Source organism: Balaenoptera ricei, chromosome 13, assembly GCF_028023285.1.
Source record: "Balaenoptera ricei isolate mBalRic1 chromosome 13, mBalRic1.hap2, whole genome shotgun sequence".
NCBI lineage: Eukaryota > Metazoa > Chordata > Mammalia > Artiodactyla > Balaenopteridae > Balaenoptera > Balaenoptera ricei.
Window position 1 is genome coordinate 7205521 of NC_082651.1, and position 19391 is coordinate 7224911.

The following is a 19391-nucleotide window of genomic DNA, read 5'->3' on the forward strand; positions in this document are numbered from 1 at the left end:
CACCAAAGTGAAAGGTAAGGGCCGTTGGGGAAGTGCTGTGTAACTCAACTAGATCCATGAGAACAGCAGTCCCTCAATATCCATGGGGGATTGGTCCCAGGACCGCTGCAGACACCAAAATCCACAAATGCTCAAGTCCCTGAGAGTTGCCCCCATATCCGTGGGCTCTACATTCTCAGATTCAACCAACCTCGGATGCGGAACCCACGGACACGGAGGGCCAACTGTATTTCAAAATAACTGGAAAATTCACTTGTTTAGAAGTTTTCACTGAGTGCCTGCTCTATGCTAGATGCACTGCTCTGGGTGCTCATGAAAGAAAAGATAGAGGCCATCCATGATTTCTCACAGACTCACTGACTGTTTTGTTTTCAGGTTCCTTATCAGATGATCATGACGCTCTCATAAGACACATGAGAAAGGTGATTTCTAAAATTCAGACTCTCTTCAGCACAGAATGGGGTCTTCCTGGCAACTGGCTCTATGGGCACATTGATGAGATGGAGGAGATGCAAAACAAAGTCCATCTCCCCAAAAACAAATTTTTGACGACGTAATACGCTCAGGCAGACCATCCCTGTAAACTATCACTGTTGCCTCACTGACTGTATTGTTAAAATAGCATCTTCTGCAAATATGGGAATTTTTCCACTTTGGGGGAAAAAAACCCCAAACTGAAATATGTGTTTAGAAAGTTCTGGAAACATTTTGTATGCACTCAGCTATATCCTCCTAGGGTGTTACTGAGCATCTGCACAGCCAAAGGGCACGGATTCCTTCAGGGTAGGAGGGTGTGGCCAAGTGCATGGCAGCAGTAAGCGGAAATAGTCCAGTAAGTGTGCAGAGAAGGGCACCCACCATCACCATGCACCAAAGTGGGAAAGAGTTCTTTTCACCAGGAATATTAACATGTGGGTCATTTACTGTTTAACACTTATGTACTGCAGGATTTAAGACTGAAAAATATATTAAAGCACATTTCTTAAGTGGACCTCATCCTCTTGGAATTTAACTGTGGTTTTCAACTGGGGGCAACTTTGCCCCCCTGGGGATATCTGGCAATGTCTGGAGACATTTTTGGTCGTCAATTCTGGGGTGGGTACTCCTGGCATCTAGCGGGTAGAGGCCAAGGATGCTTTGAAACATCCCATCTACAACACACAGGATGTCCCTACAACAAAGAGTTATCAGGTCCGAAATGCCAATAGGGCTGAGCTGGAGAGATCCTGGATCAGATTTATGGCTCATGGTGAACACCGAGGTACATCCTAGTGACCTTTATTTCTTTTTCCCTTAAGTATTTTTCTAAATTAAAAAAAAAAAAAATCATATAAGCAGTGCTCCTGGAAGTGAATTTTTTTGAACAGGTGGAGGCACTGTTGATGACGTCAGGGGGACCATTTTGGAAAAAGTAGATTAGAATACCGGGAAAAGGAGGAGCAACATAAATTCTCCCCTTGCACAGGGAGCCCATGCCCTCCTGAATTTGTAAAGCAAGTGGGTGTTAAAAAGCTGAAGGTATTCATAGATGGAAGACAACGCTCATCAGCCCATTGGCGTTTTCCATCAAATGCACAAGAATTACACCGAGTCACTGCTTTAAGAATGCTCGTGATGCTTTTAGAAGTCCCATCAGCGGCATTTGAGAGGGACTCAATAGAACGTGATTGAAAAGCGATGTGCCCCTCTTACTGCAATGGGGACTCTGGCAGGAGCTTCAGGGACGCCAGAGATGCCATAATGGCCCGAGTTTCATACCTGCCACACACCAGAAGGAAATGAAACCACCCTTTTCTGCCAATTCCTGGCTCTGATAGAATGTTTTTTTGTCTTCTCTGGGACAACATCTGGGCTAAGAGAAAAGATGGCTGTAGCTTTTCTGAACAAAATTCAGAAATACCACACACTCCCTAATTGCCAGTCAATAAGAGCGTTCCCTTTTTTGAGTTTACTTGTTCCAATGCTTATAGCCACCATCTTGGCCAGTTTACACTCAACCAGCTTGGCTGGTCTGCGACCAAGTCATTTTGTTCTTTCAAATTCCATAACTCTATGAGTTCTCATGGAGTCTGGTTTGGGGCTTTTTTGGGAGAAGAGGGAAGAAGGAGGGATTCACATCCAGACGGCACCAGCAGTGCAGTTCCCTGGGCCCTGACGGGTTCTGTCCTGGGTTTCATCTTCGTTTAAAAAGGAACCTCCTGGTTATGAAGACATGGCATCTGGATTCCTCACGCTCCCTGAAATGGCTCTGAACAAAGGAGGGGGATATGCAGCTGGAATGGGACACACACTATGGAGAAGCTGCATCTTGGAAAATGAGAGCATCATCCTGTGGGAACCATCATGGGGAAGGTACCGGAGGCTCCAGTCACCCGTCACCTGGTCGGTATCTACTGAGGGGCAAGAGGGTAGAAGAGGAGCCTAAAACAGTCAGAGTTAAGGCAAAAGTTCTAGTCGGTGGGTTTCCCATATGTCTCAAAGATGCAATTCACCCAGAAGGTCCACTTGTTGTATAGGCTTAATTTCGGGTCCAATTCACTCATCTAGCATGATTTCCTTTAGACTGGCTTTAGGGAGTCTATACTAGGAGCAGAGAAAATTGCATAAAGCATATCCATACAAATCTAACATCTTCTTTTTCTAGAAATTCCAGTCTCCTAAGTCTCAGTTCAGCCCAAATTTTTGTCTTTAAAATAAAGACTGTTATAAGAGACAAAGAAGGACACTACATAATGATCAAGGAATCAATCCAAGAAGATACAACAATTGTAAACATATATGCACCCAACATAGGAGCACCTCAATACATAAGGCAAATGTTAACAGACATGAAAGGAGAAATTGACAGTAACACAGTGATAGTGGGGGACTTTAACACCTCACTTACATCAACAGATCATCCATACAGAAAATCAATAAGAAAACACAGGCCTTAAATGACATATTAGACCAAATGGACCTAATTGATATTTATAGAGTATTCCATCTGAAAGCAGTAGAATACACATTCTTTTCAAGTGCACATGGACCATTCTCCAGATTAGATCACAGGCTGGACCACAAAGCAAGCCTCGGTAAATTCAAGGAAACTGAAATCATATCAAGCATCTTTTCTGACCATAACGTTATAAGATTAGAAATCAGCTACAAGAAAAAAACAAACTGCAAAAAACACAAACACGTGTTTTGGAGGCTAAACGATATGCTACTAAACAACCAATGGATCATTGAAAAAATCAAAGAGAAATCAAAAAATACCTAAAGACAAACGAAAATGAAAACACGATGATCTAAAACCTATGAGACACAGCAAAAGCAGTTCTAAGAGGGAAGTTTACAGCGATGCAAGCTTACCTCAGGAAACAAAAAATCTGAAATAAACAACCTAACCTTACACCTAAAGCAACTAGAGAAAGAACAAACAAAACCCAAAGTTAGCAGAAGGGAAGAAATCATAAAGATCAGAGCAAAAATAAATAAAATAGCGACTAAGAAAACAATAGAAAAGGTAAATGAAACTAAAAGCTGGTATTTTGAAAAGATAAACAAAATTGATAAGCCTTTAGCCAGACTCAGCAAGTAAAAAAGGGAGAGGGCCCAAATCAGTAAAATTAGAAATGAAAAGGGAGAAGTTACAACCAACACTACAGAAATACAAATGACCATAAGAGACTACTACAAGCAACTATTATACATTGTTAACCTTATAAAAGTCCTGTTTCCTCAAATACTTTTGATACCCTGAAACTCCCTGGGGGGAAAAAAAGCTGTGCTACAGACTTTTTAAGAGGGTTATATGCTACAGGGTTATGTGTTTTAATTACTTTTTCTTAAGAATTAAAAGATAAAATGATTTCTGTGAAGTAGCATAATGATGCATTAATTCAACATGATATTTCACAAGCTCCTCTAAATTTAACATACTTAAAATGCATTGCTTCTGGAGAAAGTTCTGTATTTTCTTTAAATATAGTTCACATGCAGATTTAAGTATCTTTCATTTCATGCAAATGTACATTAATGCTTTTATATTTCATAATATTTGGACATCTTCATTCTGGCATTTTCTTACTCCAGTAACTTTCTGTTTTCTGCACACTTAATCTATGTAAATTAACATTTACATCAGTCTTATATAGGCACATAAGATGAGATCTAGACAGACAGATCCCAAAGAGCCATTCTCTAAAACCCTGCCAGGAACCACTGACACAGCCAGTGTCTAACTTCCTCTGGCTGAACCCATCCGTCCCAGGTTTCTTCTTCTAATTCAAGGGCCCAGACATGCCATGTCTGGGGCTTTCTCTCTGTCCACCATTGTATCCGAACACTCCCAGTCTTATCCCCAGTTCAGAAGTCAGCACCATCTGGATGTTTGTGCAGTGACTTATCTTCATCTGTACTGAGAAGGTTCACCCATAGAGAAACGTGATGTTGAAGAAGGCCAGGTACTCAGATCAGTCAGATTTCCTCAAATCCAGCCCAGCAGATGGGCGTGGGCCCTTAACTTTCCGGAGGAAGAAATGTGAGCATCCTTCTTGGCACAGAGAGACCACGTGCTGGGTGGGGAGGCACAATCACGTATGGCTGATATCCACACGTCATGTTGATGGAATAGGAGCTCAAGTTAAAAGCATTATTTTAAAAGAAGACTTTTGCTTTCAAAATGTGTCCTACTAAGGGAAAAATATATAATTGCTGCATTATATTCTACATAAATACAGGGCAGAGACGTAATCCCCTCGCTCTCCCCTACCTCCAACTCTGTTCCTGCCTGGCTCCCCCACTAGGTGTCCTCTGGTTGGGAGATGTGAGTGGGCCGGCAGTCACCATGGCAACGGTACACACTTGCATTGAGTTTGGGGCTTCTCGCTTCTACTGCCCAACTCGGTAGCCAAAACATAAGCAAGAGCAGGCAGATTTTTCAAGAGTCTATCTGTTCCCAGCCCTCTTTCCAGGGTCAAGAACAGTTGTTTACTTTGGGCACAGGGTCTTATCTGGAACAAGCAGCTACATTTTAATTTGCAACCCATTAAGCTAATTGGAAAGCGCATTTCACCTCCAACATCAGCTGGGTGAATTCTTCATTACTGAGGAATGAAGGTTTCCAGTCCTGCTGAATGTCACAGATTTCCGTTTGCGCTGAGACTTCTAAAAAAAAAAGCATAAACAAGCTTTTAGATGGGAAGGCACCTAGAAATTGGAATTAACAGATGAAGCACACATTATTTCTATGTGATTTTGTGTAAATGTGCAGTTTAACGAAAGAAGCTGATATAAGGACTTAGGTTACTCTGATTTCTGAGGACTGGGTGCTTTGGATACAATGGGCTTAAAAACACCTCTTGACGTTTTCACACCCCTTTAATGAGGCTTCTGTGAGGAGAGAACCCCACCCTCTGCACTGGGTGTACTGCCTACAATTAGCAGGTAGCACCATGCCCTTGAATTTCTACATGACAAAGCCCATCAACAGCGGTTGGAGTTAGGTGGTTGCCACCTCTCAAGGCAACAGGAACAAGGACAGGGATGGAGGGTCGCATCCTTAAACTGCTTCTTCAAGGTCAAGATGAAACAAAATGCTTTAGCGAGCTGGTATTTTCAAAATTCCGGAAACATCTTAGGTGCGTAGTACCTAACCTACTGTGTCTGTGCAGATTGTAATGTATTTTTCAGCATTTCCAGTTCCTGAAGTATAATGTGCTATACAAATACATGTTACTTAGTTGCTTTTAAGGCCAGGATTTACTCTTCCCAAAACTTTTTTGGGTTAATCTGTACTTTGCCCGTCTCAAGTAACTACCTTGTTTGGAAGATGTTTTTCATATTTGTAAATTTAATAGTCGTTGGTCTACACAGGACTCCTTAAATACTGTAGTTCTCCTGCCCTTTTGTCTTTTTTTTTTCTTTATCATAGTTGATGGAAATTGGTTTTTACTATTCATGATTTAGAATAATTTCCTTCTGCTTCACAACTTGGTGACTTCATGTAAATTCTTAGGATTTTTGTCAAGTTTGGGAAAACAGCAATCAAGTTTCTTTCCTATAAAAACTGTAAGATATCAGGGCATTTCACTTCTTTTTGGTTTACTGACTAATCTTCAAAGCTCTTTTTTTAAAAAAAAAATTTTATTTTTATACAATTTTTAAAGGTTACTTTCCATTTACAGTTATTATAAAATATTGGCTCTATTCCCTGTGTTGTACAATACATCCTGGAGCCTATCTTACACCCTATAGTTTGTGCCTCTCACTTCCCCAGCCCTGTATTGTCTACCCCCCTCCCACCACCACTGGTAACCACTAGTTTGTTCTCTATATCTGTGAGTCTGCTTCTTTTTTGTTATATTCACTAGTTTGTTGTATTTTTTAGATTCCACATATAAGTGATATCACACAGTATTTATCTTTCTCTGACTGACTTATTTCGCTTAGCATAATGCCCTCCAAGTCCATCCATATTGCTGCAAATGACATTATTTCATTCTTTTTTATGGCTGAGTAATATTCCACTGTATATATGTACCAGATCTTCTTTATCCATTCATCTGTCATTGAACACTTAGGTTGTTTCCAGGTCTGGCTTCTGCCTTTTTGAAAGAGGGTGCTTTATTAATAAAATACCTCTGATAAGATTATTACAGGGAACGCAAATGCTGTACTGAATATATTTGTTTTTCCTTCAGTTTATCCCCCATCTTTAACCAATGTTTTGCTCCACTTTATGTAGTAAGAGGTTTCTTTAGGGGTTATTTTCTTGGTGCTAAGAAAAACCCACGTAGCTATGATTTCTCTCTTTACCTCAGAGAGAATCATATTCTGTTCAACAACTTCCTAGAAAATGCAAATTGTTCAGGCAGATAAGCTATAAACTTAAACGAGGAGAGACATTTGAAGGCCTTCTCCTTTGACGCTGTGTTGTTGGTAGTTTCTCCGCAGGGAGTTTGGCGAGTTCATCCTGCCATCTGAGTGAAGGGATGTGAATGAACTCAGTGGTCACTCCTGAATGAAGGTGCCGTGAAGGGTGAGTTACACGTGTGACTCTGTAAACCTTCCCGAGTTCAGTCACCCCGCGTTCCCTGCGGGGAAGAGATCGCCCTTCTCGATTTCTGAAAGAATATTTGCTGCTGTTGCACACAACTGAAGTTTTGTCTTTCATGATGTGAAAGGAGCACAAGAGAGCCACTAACAGCTGTTGGTCACTGAGCACAGGAAGAAACCCAGGAAAGGAAACCGTGGTGGACAGGCAGTCAGCCAACGGCACTGAAGGGCCACCAGCGGGGACCAGTATGGGGACCCCTCTCGGCTGGTGCCACTGTGGCCACAGGCTGTGCCCAGTGAAAGGCATCCTGGGAAGCAGAGGCCAGGCGCTACACACACATCTGGACCAGTCATCGTTCTGGGGTCCCAGCTGAGCCAGAGGGGAGAGGGTGAAACTCCCAGTTGCTCAGATCAATGACTGCAACCCTTTCACCACTTAGAAAAGAGATGGACTGCGGCTATGCTTATCAACTAACCCATAAATACCCTCCGCCTTTTCCCAACACATACGCTCATCTGTAAAATTCCTCTGACCGTTAGGATCAAACTGTAGATTAATCGTTTGTCTAGGAGAAGAGTCTTTCTGGCAGCCCAAATCTGATATAGACAAGGACAATCCAACTTAATGGTAAAGGAAATGAAAGACCCATTTCTTTTAGATCATTCAGTATGACTAGATGCTTTCTAAAACAACAGCATAATAATACTGAAAGCTGCCATTTCATTCACTTTGATTTCCAATAATCTGATTACAGCCCTTGCAAGTTAAGGCTCCATCCATAGCATGTTAAAAAATATACAGATAAGGGGCTTCCCTGGTGGCGCAGTGGTTGAGAATCTGCCTGCCAATGCAGGGGACACGGGTTCGAGCCCTGGTCTGGGAGGATCCCACATACCGCGGAGCGACTAGGCCCGTGAGCCACAACTACTGAGCCTGTGCGTCTGGAGCCTGTGCTCTGCAACAAGAGAGGCCGCGATAGTGAGAGGCCCGCGCACCGCGATGAAGAGTGGCCCCCGCTTGCCACAACTAGAGAAAGCCCTCGCACAGAAACGAAGACCCAACACAGCCAAAAAAAAATTAAAATTAATTAATTAATTAAAAAAATATGCATATATACAGATAAAATGTCTCCAAGCAAGTTAAACTGGGAAATCGAAATCAGTGTTATAATCACATCTCTACTGGCATTTTACGGGAACAATATTACAAGCTATAGGTGACAGGGCAGGATTAGCAAAGCAATATCGTCAAAGTGGTTTCCAAACAGCAAGGGAAGCACAGCCATCTGGGACCAACTCTACAGGGAAACATTGCAATCAGAAGCTGAACCCCAAAAGTCTACCATAGTTTAAGTTGTACTTGTGCCCTAGAACGCTCACCTCCCAATAGCTCATGCTATGCATGAACAAACAGGTACGACTTTGGGTTATATATGGTCAAGGAAGAGTCTGGAAAATGGGGCAGAAAATAGGCTGGATGGGGTAACTATTACCCTGTCCAACAGGGACATTTCTCCTTGTTCTGCTGCCATCTCCACCCCACCCCCACTCACTAACGCAGACGTATTAAAGGGGCAAGTTTGAGGACTAGGATTTGATGTTGGGAGAAAAGGACATTGAATCAGCTGAGACTCGCACAGGAAGAGGAAAGCACACAGGTCAGCCTGGTCTTGTAGAAGTGACATTTCGACGGCTGTGGCTAAGGTTGCCCGATATGCCTTGCTATTTACATAGTTTAGGGGTTTCTCTCCTGTAATAGATACTGATGACACAACATTTCCCTACAGAGAAACACGGTCAGGTTCTCATTTTGATTTGGATTACTTCAAAGAGAAAAAGTATGCATTCCAGGATCAAGGTTTATCTCCCAAGCTGAGAAAATAGGGACGCTTGACAGATTACTGGGGAGAGCTAAATAATTATAACGACTACCTGCACCTCATCATCGTGCCTGATGCATCACATGGCCTACCTTCAGCGTGAAGGCAGAAAGCACATCTAAATCCACAGTTCTTAACCCTGGCTGCATGCTGGAATCACCTGGGCAGCTTTAAAAATACTGATGCTTAGGCCTGACCCAGGGATGAGCTGGTAAAAGGCTCTCCACACCCACAACAGTACTGTTTGCCTGTTTTTATGGTGGAAATACTCAGACCCTGGCTGATTTCAAGCTGCCAACTTGATGTCAACTGGCGTGTAAAACTCTTGAAAATTTAACAATCACCTTTTGCAAGCTGGTACGAGCCAGCTCCAGCTCACAACCCGGGTTCCACCCCTAGAAATTCTGAGGTGTTGGCCTGTGAGGTGTGACCCAGTTACATGTATTTTTGAAAGCTCCTCAGGTGATTCTAAGGGGCCACCAAGGGTGAGAGCCAGTAGTCTAAATGGCCACAGTAATAAACAGCTGTAGTGTAGCTATGATGTCTCTATCTATAAGAGTCCCATAAATCACGTCTTGTGGAGAAGCAGTACGGTGTAATGTTAAAAACTTGGGCTCTGGAGACAGAAGGCCTGGTTTAGATTCTGTACCTTCCTGGCTGTCTGATAATAGTGGCCTGACATGTCTGTGCCTCAGTTGCCTCGTCTGTGAAAAGGTACCAACCCAAAGGGCCGCTGTAAGGCTCAACTCCAGTGAGTTACTCTGTGGAGCCCTTAGAACAATGCCTGCCTGGCTCAAGGTGAGCCCCGAATGAATGCTAATCATGCTATCCTCCACTCCACTGCAGATGCTTGTGGAGTTCATGTCCATTTGGATTATAAGTTAAGTTAGTGTTTGTTTTTGTTTTTTGCTTTAATCTAAATTTTGGCCCAACCATTATATTTCTCAATAAAATCTGTCTTGGATTTTCTATTTTCTTTTGAATGTGGAATAAGGATGAGGGAGATCTGGGGTTGATCCTGGTTGCATTTCAGGGGGCTGTGTGGAGTAGGCCTTAGTCGTAAGAAAAAGGTGAGATGGACACAGGCACTCCTGGTGGTAGGAGGCTGCATTTCTGCTGACTGATCCTTTCCAGGTCCCAGATTTGACAGTTCTGTAATTCCACAGTGGACAGAGCCCAGCATAAATGTCACACGGATGAACTTGATCTCAGCTGTCCTATTTCTCAGTGGCACTGACCTAGTTTGAGTAATTTGCACACAATATCTTGGTAATCAAACCAACCTGCTCTTTCATTTAGCTAAATCATCATTTAGGAAATATAACCATTCTGCTTAAATTATTGGGGGCAATCAAATATTGCTGCAATACTTTTTTTTTTTTTTTCATGCAACAGCTATCTGGGTTTTTTTTGCTGTTTTTTTTTTTTTTTAATTTTTGGCTATGTTTGGTCTTCGTTTCTGTGCGAGGACTTTCTCTAGTTGCGGCAAGCGGGGGCCACTCTTCACCGCCATGCGCGGGCCTCTCACTATCGCGGCCTCTCTTGTTGCAGAGCACAGGCTCCAGACGCGCAGGCTCAGTAGTTGTGGCTCACGGGCCTAGTTGCTCCACAGCATGTGGGATCTTCCCAGACCAGGGCTCGAACCCGTGTCCCCTGCATTAGCAGGCAGATTCTCAACCACTGCGCCACCAGGGAAGCCCGCTGCAATACTTTATCGTTCTTGTTCTCAGCTTGACTGTTCTTCCCTGACTTTTAACAAAAGCAATTAACATATTCTTTACTCTCCCCTGGGCAGCTTTGGGGTAAAAAAGGAGATATATCATTACTGTCACATTTGTAATAGGTATATACAATTATTACAGAAATAATAAAAGAATAACAAGTATAATGAAACTTTCTAGTGTCCCAGCTGTGCCCTCTTCCATGAAATCATCTTGTCTAGGAAAATGTTCAGTGAAGGAGAAGCATCACGGTAAGCACAGAAGAACTGTAATTATCTCCTCAGTAATCTGACATTTCTGACTTTAATATGTTTGGTGTCATGGTTAAGGAAAAAAAAAAAAAAGAATTCTGTTCTTGCTCGTTAGTTGCTCCTGAACCCTCCTAACTCTTCTTCAATTTTCTGGTACCATCCACAGGGGAGCAGTAGTGCAGGTTAGGCCGTGCTAAGAGGTAAAAGGGTTGGAAGGAGAGTAAAATGGAGACAGGATGATTTGAGAAAGACATAAGTTCAAGGATGGATTCAAGTAATAAATTCATATAATGGAATACTAGGTACCAATGAAAATGAATTAGCCATTGCACTGGAAGAACACAGAGTAGTCACACAAACATCATGTTCATAATGTATGATTTCATCTGAGTAAGGGCCCAACAGACGAAGCCAGTCTCTGGTATTAGAGGTCAGCCAGAGAATACCTTTGGGGAAAGCAGAGGTAAATAGGAAGGGGCAACTATTGGGGAAGCTTCTATTTCTTGACCTGGGTGTTGGTTTCCTGGCTGCATTCACTCTGTCATAACTAATTCAACTGTACAGTTATGATCTGTGTATTTTCTGTATGAGTGTTATACCTTTATAAAGTATTGAAAAGATTAAAAAAAAAGAGTGGAGTGCTGGAATAACTAGATAGTCACATGTAAAAGGATGAATTTTGACTCCCTACCTTACTCCATATACAAAAAATTAACTCAAAGTGGATCAAATATCTAAATGTCTAACCTATGGCTTATATCTAACTGTTTAAATTATAGCTTAAAATTATAAAACTCTTAGAGGAAAATATAGATTTATATCTTCATGACCTTCATCGACAATAGTTTCTTAGATATGATACCTAAAGCACAAGAAACCACCACCAACAACAAAAAGATAAATTGGATATCATCAAACCTAAAACTTTCCTAATGTCAAAGGACATCATTACGAAAGTGAAAGGACAACCCACAGAATGAGGAAAGTATTTGCAAATTATATATCTGATAAGGGTCTAGTATCTAGAAATCTTACAACTCAACAGCAAAAACATAAATAATCCAATTAAAAATGGGCAAAGGATTTGAATAGACAGTCTCTAAAGAAGACATACAAATTTGCCATGTGCCAATAAGCCCATGAAAAGCTCAACATCATTAGATATTAGGGAAATGGAAATCAAAACCACAATGAAATATCACTTCTTATCAACCAGGAAGGCTATAATAAACACACACACACACAATCAGACAATAACAAGTGTTGGTGAGGATGTGGAGAAACTGCAATCTTCATACATTGCTGATGGGAATGTAAAAATGGTATCGCTGCTATGGAAAACAGTCTGGCAGTTTCTCAAAAATTTAAACACCAAGTTACCATTCGACCAAGCAATTCCACTCCTAGGTATACCCAAGAGAACTGAAAATATATATCCACTCAAAAACTTGTATAGGAATGTTCACAGCAGCATTATTTAACAGCCAGAAAAGGGAAAATAGCCCAAATGTCTGTCAACTGATAAACAGATAAGTGAAGTGGTATATCCTCACAATAGGATATTATTTGGCCATAAAAAGAAATGAAATACAGATACTTGCTAAAATAAGGATGCTAAGTGAAAGAAGCCAGAAACAAAAGACCATATATTGTATGATTCCATTTGTATGCGATACCCAGAACAGGCAAATCTATAGAGACAGAAAGTATTCAATAGATCAGTGGTTGCCGAGACTTGGAGGGAGGGTGGAAATGGGAAGTAACTGCCAGTGGGGTACAGGGTTTCTTTGGGAGATGATAAAATTAGATAGTGTCTATGGTTGCACAACCTGTGAGTATACTAAAAGCCAGAGAACTATAAACTTTAAAGCAGTGAATTTTATGCTATGTGAGTTACATCTCAATTAAAAAATGGATTTGATATTAAGTCAATTAATTATTTTTGATTAATTTTTTCCATGGTATTTTTTTTCCACGGTATTAATTTTTTCCTTCTACCTAAACTCTTTGGTAGAAGGCCAAAGCGTTTAGGGGCGGTGGCAGCAATGGATGGAGACACCAGTACCGTCTGATCCACTGGAAAATGAATACCTGGGCATGGCAGGGCTATACGAAAAGGCTTGCTCCAGACATTTTTCATCAAGATGCTCCCATTGTCAGTGCCGCCCTGCTTGGGTTGGGTGCGACCTGTGAGTCTGCTCTGGATTCCCTCCTCTGGCTGAGAAAGCAATTTGGGAGGTGAGTGTCCCGTCCCAAACCTGCTGGAGATAGGGTTTTTCTAGAGGGTGGAGTGCCTTGGAAAGAGGAAACCTATGACGGAGGAGATCGGGTTTGCTGGGGAGAGAGAACCAAGCAGGAAGACCAACTTGATGAAGTCACTGCCAAATGGAAATGGCAGGAACGGAGTAAAAACGGAGAGAAGCGTCACCATTACCGTTGTGTTTCTGCAGGAATCCGATGACCTTCTCCAGCACGGTGGTCTTGTCCATCTTCCGCGTGTTGCCAGGCAGCATGGAGCTGAGCTCTTTGATGAGAACATTGAACTGGTCCCGACGTTTCTTCTCAGACTTGTTTCGAGAAGCTCTGTCAACGCAAAATACACAGGTTACTGGAACACTCCACTTCTGGAAGCCTTCCTTACGGGACGGAGGCACTTTCGGTCAGAGTGTGTTCTGCTGAGATCATCTAATCAAAACTTTTCAAGGAAAGAAACGTGCGCCATATTTCCGAGCTGAGTAACGGAGACAGAAAAAATGTTACGCTAGGCTCCCGGCCACAAAGAGAGACAGTATCAGTGAGTCCTGACTCAGATACAGAATCTTACAGATCGGCTCTGTAGCCAGATGCTCTGACTTCAGAGAACAGGCGACATGCTGATTATCAAGATAAACAGCCCCGAGGGGTTTGCTCTGACAGTCTGTCCTCAGGCCCACACCAGGTCCCCTCCAACCCAGAGCGCCTAGCCCCTGATGCCAAGTCACGAGGGATAGCCAGGCATCCTGAGTGTCCAGTAGAGAGCCAGTGCCACCCTGGCACACGTCCTGCCCACTGCCCCAGAGCTCATCATCCTGCTGGGAAGTCCAGGCTCACCCCACACAAAACCATCCACAAGCCACGCATGGTCCAGAGCCAATGTGACAGGGACTGCACGTGACTGTCAAGCTGCTAAATGTGGCTGAACCCTTTTAAAAATGACATGGTGGAAACTTCAGTGCATGTTACTAAGTGAAAGAGCTAATCTGCAAAGACTCCACACTCGAGGACTCCAACTCTGTGACGTTCTGGAAAAGATGAAACTATGGCGACAGGAAAAAGATCAGTGGCTGCCAGGGGCTGAGGTGGTGGGGGAGTGAACAGGTGGACACAGAGGATATTTAGGGCTGTGAAACTACTCTGTATGATACTATAATGGCAGATGCGTGTCATATATTTGGCCAAACCCAGAGAATGTACAACCCCAAGAGTGAACCCTAAAGTAGACTACGGTCTTTGGGGGACAATGTTGTGTCAATGTAGCTTCATCAGTTGCAGCAAATGGACCAGTCTTGCTGGTGGGGTGTTTGTAATCGGGGAGGCTGTGCATATATAGCGACAGAGAGCATATGGAAAATCTCTGTACCTTCCACTCAATTTTGCTGGGAACTTAAAACTGCTCTAAAAATAGAGTTTATTTTTTTTAAAAAATGACATACTACACTGCACGCCTACAGAAGAGATCAAAGTGGAGCTGCTCAGTTTGAGGAGAGGGGATCTGCCCTGAGCCACTGAGGCACTGAGGAAGCCTAGGATCCCAGGAACTCGGATAGGAAATCGCGGCTGCCGGGGCTGCTCTACTAGACAAGGGACCACCCCGCCCCCCATAGCCTGAAGAAGTCTGAGAAGCTGTGGCACCCCAGAGGCCTTGATCCTTAGACACACCACAGGCCAGGCGTTCCTCCACAGCCAGCTTGCTCAAAGCTGACCCACCCCGCCCAAATTCACCCCAGATGGATTCGTTCCAGAAAGTCAGCTCACCGAGAGAGAACAAGGGCCACAGCTGCAGGGTCCATTGAACTTGCTGGTCCCGGCCCCCTGGGGCCCGGGGTCAAGGTGCCTGGAGCAGCAAATCACCCACCAGGAGGCCACTGGCCAACGCGTGGTCAGGACAGGATGCTGGTGGCTTGTGACAACGCAGCAGGTTCCCCTCAGAAGGATTCACCTCCCCTAGGGTGGGTACCAATATCCACAGGTGTCAGTATCACCAGAGATTCACCTTCCCCAAACAGCCCTTAGAAACAGAGGCACACACCCCAAACACCCTTTCCCTCGATGCTGTGATGGCCACAACAATTCCGCTTGTCACTGCCTAATTGCGCACGACCTGTCTTGGTTTCAACCCACCCGTTTACAAGTCATCTTTTGCTGATTTCGTCTCAGTTTGGGGGGTTTCCTGATAACATCTGAGATAATTCTTCAAAGCTCACCTAAAGCGCGTGGTAGGTACCCTTACCTAAGGGTCTCTTCCTTTTCCTGACTTTTCCCTCCTTCCTCTCTCTCCTTGGATTTTTGGGAGGACCTGAAATCCTCAAGGCGTTTCTACAAAGGCCTCATTCCTAGGCCAGTCACCATCCTCAAGTACACTCTCTCCCAATCTCTCCCACAGTCTGACTGCAGGTGTAGCAGTAAGATGCCGAGGTGCCTTTGTGCTAGTCCAAGGTAAAAAGCATACTGTTCAAACACATGGGAGAGAAGAAAGGAACCTTTTAACTTTCTGAGTGACTGTCTATGCATTATAAATAATTTTTTGGCCTAGATTTGAAGAGTGACATGCAACCTCCTTAGTCAGAAAAAGCTCTGTTCCTGTCCTAGTTTGCCCATTATAAATTATTGGTGAGCAGATAACACCCAGCTCATTATGACTCTGTTCTCTTCTTCAGTGGGTATAACGGCAATGAACACAGCCTGGCAGAGACAATGATGAAGGCTTGTATCATTAGTGACAGGAACACAAGCTTGCTTCTGTCGCCTCCGCCTGGGACACACGATGGTGCCCACTGGAAATTGGTCAGTGTCAGCTGAATCCACAGCTCTGAGCCAAGAAGGAAAATAAAAAGCCTTAAATGACCTTATTTCTGATAAGGAGGTCTGCTCGGCAGGCCCCGAGACCACCATGCCTAAGGCACTGGGAAAACAGGTTGAAAGACACTTAAACAATCAGCCTTTGGGTTTGTTTTTTCCTTTAAGGCATTATTTATGTTCAGTGAAACTCATCCATTTTATGTGTGTAGTTTGATGAATCTTGGTAACTGTGGAACCACCACCAAAATTGAGCTGTAAAATAGCTCCTCCATCCTAAAAGGTTTTCTCCTGCATCTTTGTTTGCTGTTGATCTCCCCTGGACCACAGCCCTGGGAAACCACTGGTCTGCTGTCACTGTAGTTTTGTCTTTTCGAGGATTTCATATAAATGGAATCAGATAGCACAGAGTCTTTGACTTTTATTTACCATAAAGTTTCGGCGATTCAGCCATGCTGTTGCATATATTAATACTTCATTCCTTTTGCCGGCTGACTAGTATTCATTTGGGTTGTTTCTACTTTGGGGGTATTAAGAATAATGCTGCTCTTATTATACAACACAGAGAATATAGCCAATATTGTGGAATAATTGTAAATGGAAAGTAACCTTTAAAATTTGTATAAAAAATTAAAAAAAAAGAATAACGCTGCTCTGAGTATTCATTTCCTTGTCTTTGTGTAGACACAGACGTAAATACAAAGGTACGAAATTGCTGGGTCATATCATAAGAGTATGTTTAACATTGTAGGATAGTACCGTACAGTTATACAAAATGGCTGTCCTGTTTCTGCATTTCCACCTGCAACGTATGAGAGTTCCTGTTGCTCCACATCCTTGCAAACACTTGGCATTGTCAGCCTTTCTTCACTTTAGCCACTGTAGCGTTATCTCATTGCGGTTTTAATTGGCATTTTTCTCATGATGAGTGATGTCAGCATCTTTTCACATGCTTAACTCTCTTTCGTATATCTTCTTTTGTGAAGTGTCTTTTCAAATCTTCTGCCCATTTTTCAATTGGGTTGTTTGTCTTCTTTTTATTGAGTTTGAGAGAGAGAAAAAAAGAGAGAGGAGGTCTAGGAGGAAGGGAAGGGGTGTGTGTGTGTGTGTTTTAAACATACACTGATACAAGCCTCAGCCTTTGACTTTGAATGCAGGGCTCAAAGAGCCCCAGGTTATCTTTTCTGATGTCTCCCACGGGACATTGGTGACATAGATAACACTTGCTGGGCACTTACTATGTAATAGCACTATTTTAAGTGCCCTACATGTATTCATTCCTTTATCCTGACAATGACCCTTGAAGGTAGGTACTGTTATCATTCCCATTTCACAGGTGAGGCCGAGGCACTGAGAGGCTGTAGAACTCCCGACGTCACAGGACCAGGAAGTGGTGGAGAAGGCCAACTCAGGTGCCCATGCTATGAGGTACTGCACTCTCCCACCTCCTTCTACAACTCCCTCTACAACTCCCTCGTTCTCTCCACATCTGTAACCCCTGGAAGCCCCAGTTCTGTTCTCCATCATTGTGTTCTCTTTTTGAGAATGTCCTATAAACAGAATCAGACAGCATGTAACCTTTTGAGCTGGCTTCTACCCAGCACGATGCCTTTGAGGTTCGTCCAAGTTGCTGCACCTACCAACACCTTCCCCTTCTCATTGCCGAGTAGTTTTCTATTGCATGGATGTTAACACAGCTGGCTTATCCATTCACCTGCTGAAGGAGATTTGGGTTGTTTCCCATTTTCGTTCATAAGTAGAGATGCTGTAAACCTGCTGTGTACAGGTTTTTGTGTGAACATAAGTTGTCAGCTCTCTGAAGTAAGTAACCTGGGAGTAGGATGGCTGGATCACGTGGAAAGTGTATGTTTAACTTTCTAAGAAACCGCCAGACTGGTTTCCAGGGTGGCGGTATCATTTTATCTCTTGCTAGCAATGTAGGAGTGATCCAGATGTTCCACGTCCTCAAGGGGAGTTAGTATTGTCAGTACTTTTTATTTTAGCTCATCTAAGAGATGTGCAGTGCTATCTCATAGGGCTTTCATTTGCATTTTTCTAATCGCTAATGATGTTGAACATCTTTTCATGTACTTTTATGCCATCTGTATATCCTCTTTCGTGAAGCATCCGTTCATGCCCTTTGGCATTTTAAAATGGGGCTGTTTGTTTCCTTACTGTTTGAGGTTTGAGAGTTCGTTATATATTCTGATACAATCCTTTGTCAGACATGTGATTTGTTATTTTTCCAGCTTGCCTTTTCATTCTCTTAATAAGTGTCTTTCACAGAGTAAAAGTTTTAAATTTTGATGAAGCCCAAGTTAACCATTTTTTGCTTTTTATGGATTGTGCTTTGGTGTCAGATCTAAGAACCCTTGGCCTAACCTCAGGCCACGAAGATTTTCTCCTGTGTTTTCTTCTAAGAGTTTTACACATTTTACCTTTAGACTTATGATCCATTTTGAATTATTTTTATAACATGTAAGGTTTAGGTGAAAATTTGTTTGCATATGGTTGTCCAGTTGTTCCAACTCCACTTTTTTGAAATGACATTTCTACACTGAATTACCTTTGCACCTTTGTAAAAAATCAATTGGTCAACTTTATGTGATTCAGTTTCTGGATTATCTATTCTCTGTTCCAGGGATATGTGGAGCTTTCCCTCCACCAGTACCATACTGTGCAATTACTGTAGTTTTATAGTAAGTCTTAAAATTAATAATGTGATTCCTCCAACTTTATTCTTCTTTTTCAAAATTATTTTGACCATTCTAGTGCCTATGCCTTTCCATTAAATTAAAAAAAATTGATTTTATATTGGAGTATGGTTGATTTCCAATGTTGTGTTAGTTTTAGGTGTACAGCAAAGTGATTCAGTTATACATATACATATATCTATTCTCTTTCAGATTCTTTTCCCATATAGGATATTGCAGAGTAATGAGTAGGGTTCCCTATGCTATATAATAGGTCCATGTTGATTATCTATTTTATATATAGGAGTGTGTATATGTTAATCCCAATCTCCCAATTTATCCCTCCCCTCCACCTTTCCCCTTTGGTAACCATAAATTTGTTTTCTAAGTCTGTGAGTCTGTTTCTATTTTGTAAATAAGTTCATTTGTATCATTTTTTTTCCAGTTTCCACATACAAGTGATATTATATTGTCTCTCTCTGTCTGACTTACTTCACTTAGTATGATCATCTCTAGGTCCATCCATGTTGCTGCAAATGGCATTATTTCATTCTTTTTTAATTTGACCATTCTGGTGCCTATGCCTTTCCATTACATTTTACAAGTAACTTGTCTTTATCTACAAAGAGTTCTGCTGGGATTTTGATTGGAATTCTTTTAAATCTATGGACCAATTTGGGGAAAATTGATATCTTTACTCTGTTGAGTCTTCCAATACATAAATACAATGTCTTTCCATTTACTGAGGTC

General features: G+C 42.3%; 1 protein-coding gene across 4 annotated transcripts in view; it reads right to left on the reverse strand.

The window, feature by feature from the left end:
- The window catches only part of NPAS2 (neuronal PAS domain protein 2), a 190571-nt gene that overhangs the window by 60320 nt on the left and 110860 nt on the right, over window positions 1-19391 (reverse strand). For all 4 annotated transcript variants that reach the window (XM_059942246.1, XM_059942249.1, XM_059942245.1 and 1 more), the window contains exons 3-4: window positions 13328-13476; window positions 5060-5151 (exon numbers count right to left, since the gene is read on the reverse strand). In XM_059942246.1, the coding sequence (XP_059798229.1) occupies window positions 5060-5151; window positions 13328-13476 (241 nt within the window). The remainder of the gene's footprint in view (window positions 1-5059; window positions 5152-13327; window positions 13477-19391) is intronic.